This window comes from Malurus melanocephalus, unplaced genomic scaffold, assembly GCF_030028575.1.
Source record: "Malurus melanocephalus ecotype Western Australia unplaced genomic scaffold, MMel_1.1 scaffold_1694, whole genome shotgun sequence".
NCBI classification, from domain to species: Eukaryota; Metazoa; Chordata; class Aves; order Passeriformes; family Maluridae; genus Malurus; species Malurus melanocephalus.
In genome coordinates, this window is record NW_026624926.1 from 1,814 (window position 1) to 4,303 (window position 2,490).

Consider the following 2,490-nt stretch of genomic DNA (forward strand, 5'->3'; position numbering starts at 1 on the left):
ACCGGGACCGGGACCGGGACTCAAACCGAGCTCAGGCTCTACGAACGAGTTCTCCTCGTAGATTCTGTCGCTAGCGGGAGGAGAACGATATTCCGAGCGGGGTGGGAAGGGCGAGTTCGCTTTCCTGGAACCCCGGCGAGCCCGGGCCCTGTCGGTCTCTCCCTTCCCCCAGAAATGCCCGGCGAAGCCACAGAAACCGTCCCGGCCACGGAGCAGGAATTGCCGCAGCCTCAGGCGGAGACAGGTGAGGCCGGGAGAAGCTCCGGAGCAATTTTTAGGGTGATTTCGGTGGGATTTACAGGAGGAACGGGGGAGCTGCAAGAACCGGTGGCGGATTTTTTGGGGTGTCCATCCCATCCCGGAGGTTTTGGGGTATCTCGTGCTGTAGTCAAAACAAATTCGGGCCGGTTTTGTGTTTTTTCCACCCACAACACGCGAGTTATCCTACAGGGAACGTGACTGGAGTCATGGGATAGGAATTCCCAAATCCCGACTACAGGGATAGGTCGGGCTTTACTTTAAGCCTGGTTTGAGTGGTCCCTGCTTAAAGGTGGGAGCGGGAGGGAATCGGGAATCGGCCGTGGATTTTGCCCTGTTGAATTTGGGGATGTGCCCTGTTGCATTTGAGGGTCTTCCCGTTGGAGTTTGGAGATCTTCAGTTTTGGGGTCTTCCCTGTTGGATTTAAAGGTTTGCTCCTTTGAATTTGAGGGTTTTCCACTGAATTTTGGGGGTTTGCCCCTTTGGATTTGCGGTTTTTTTATTGAATTTTGGGGATCTGCCCCATTGGATTTGAGGGTCTTTTTATTTAATTTTGGGGGTTTGCCCCTTTGGATTTGGGGTCTTTCACTGAATTTTGGGGGTTTGCCCCTTTGGATTTGGAGATATTTCCTTGAATTTTGGGGATTGTCCCATTGGATTTGGGGTCTTTTCATTGAAATTTGGGGGTCTACCCCATTGGATTTGAGGGGTTTTTAGTTGAATTTTGGGGGTCTGCCCCACTGGATTTGGGGGTCTTTCCTTAATTTTTGGGGGTCTGCCCCATGGGTTTGGGGGTCTTTCACTGAAATTTGGGGGTCTGCCCCATGGGTTTGAGAATCTGCCCCATGGATTTGGGGGTCTTTCACTGAATTTTGGGGATTGTCCCATTGGATTTGGCGTCTTGTTGAATTTTGGGGATCAGCCCCATGGATTTGGGGTCTTTCACTGAATTTTGGGGGTTTGCCCCTTTGGATTTGGAGATATTTCCTTGAATTTTGGGGATTGTCCCATTGGATTTGGGGGTCTTTCCTTAATTTTTGGCGGTCTGCCCCATGGATCTGCCCCATGGATTTCTTTTGTTGAATTTTGGGGGTCTGCCCCATGGATTTGGGGGTCTTTCCTTAATTTTGGGGGGTCTGCCCTGTTGGATTTGGGGTCTTTCACTGAATTTTGGAGATTGTCCCATTGGATTTGGGGTCTTTTGTTGAATTTTGGGCATCTACCCCGTGGATTTGAGAGTCTGCTCCATTGGATTTGGGGATTTTCCATTGAATTTTGGGATCTGGGATCACGAGGGTTGGTGACAGAGAGGGACACAAGGAGGTTGCTGTGACAGCTGCTCCGATGATTCCCAGGGAACTGCTGAGCTCCTTATCCCTCCCAGCAGCGTATCTGGAATTCCTGGCTGGGGCCCCTTTCCTGGGATGGCTCTTTTACCCCCTCTCAGCTGACAAATCCCAAAATTCTGCTGCTCTCAGGCAGCTCTTTGGATGTTTGTCTCGTTCTGTGGAAGTCCTGGAAAAATCCTGGAGATGGAGCTGGTTTTTGCTGATCCAGAGGTTCAGCTTTAGGCAAGCTCTGCTGTGGTGGTTTGAACATCCCTTAAAAATCCTGAGGTTTTTGGGAATTCTGCAACTTGAGAAAGACCCAAAGAAAGGTGGGGCTGTGAGGGGAGAGGTGACACAATGATTGTTTTTATCAGGAATGTGCTCAAACAGTTCCAGTTGAGCTGGTGAAGGAACAGGGAGAGCAGGAAGGGATAAAAGATTGTTCTGGAGAAGGTGGCTCTGCACAGCCTGTCCCAACACAGCCCTTGGCACGACTTGTTGCTCTTTTTGGAGGCACCAGAACGTTCCCTGGAGCAGGAAATGTCCTGGCACTGATGTCCAGCTCCACAGTCTCGTGATTTGGGGCAGAATGGGGTAAAATAGAGCATCAGAAGAATTTTTCAGGACCCTATTTTGGGAAAAAGGAAAGAGATGTAATTTCTTGCATTCCATGAACTGGGTGGCAGCAAGACAAGACATGAGTGTGACCCTGACCCCAAGGGTGTGACAGGGACACCTGGCAGTGCCACCCAGCCCAGAACTGGGAGGAGGGGCAGGATYTGGAATGGGATTTTGGGCTCCACAGCTCCCGGTGGAGCTGCAAAGGGCGGCACCGGGGCCGGTTCTGCTCTCCCGACCGGTACCGGGGCCGGTTCTGCCGGTTGGAGCGGCACTGCCCTGCCC

At 51.6% G+C, this 2,490-nt stretch overlaps 1 protein-coding gene across 1 annotated transcript in view; it reads left to right on the forward strand.

The window, feature by feature from the left end:
• The first annotated feature begins 75 nt into the window (after window positions 1-75).
• The window catches only part of LOC130587259 (nascent polypeptide-associated complex subunit alpha), a 12,627-nt gene continuing 10,212 nt past the window's right edge, over window positions 76-2,490 (forward strand). The window contains exon 1 of the mRNA XM_057388230.1: window positions 76-244. Coding sequence (XP_057244213.1) covers window positions 175-244 — 70 coding nt within the window. The 5' untranslated portion in view covers window positions 76-174. The remainder of the gene's footprint in view (window positions 245-2,490) is intronic.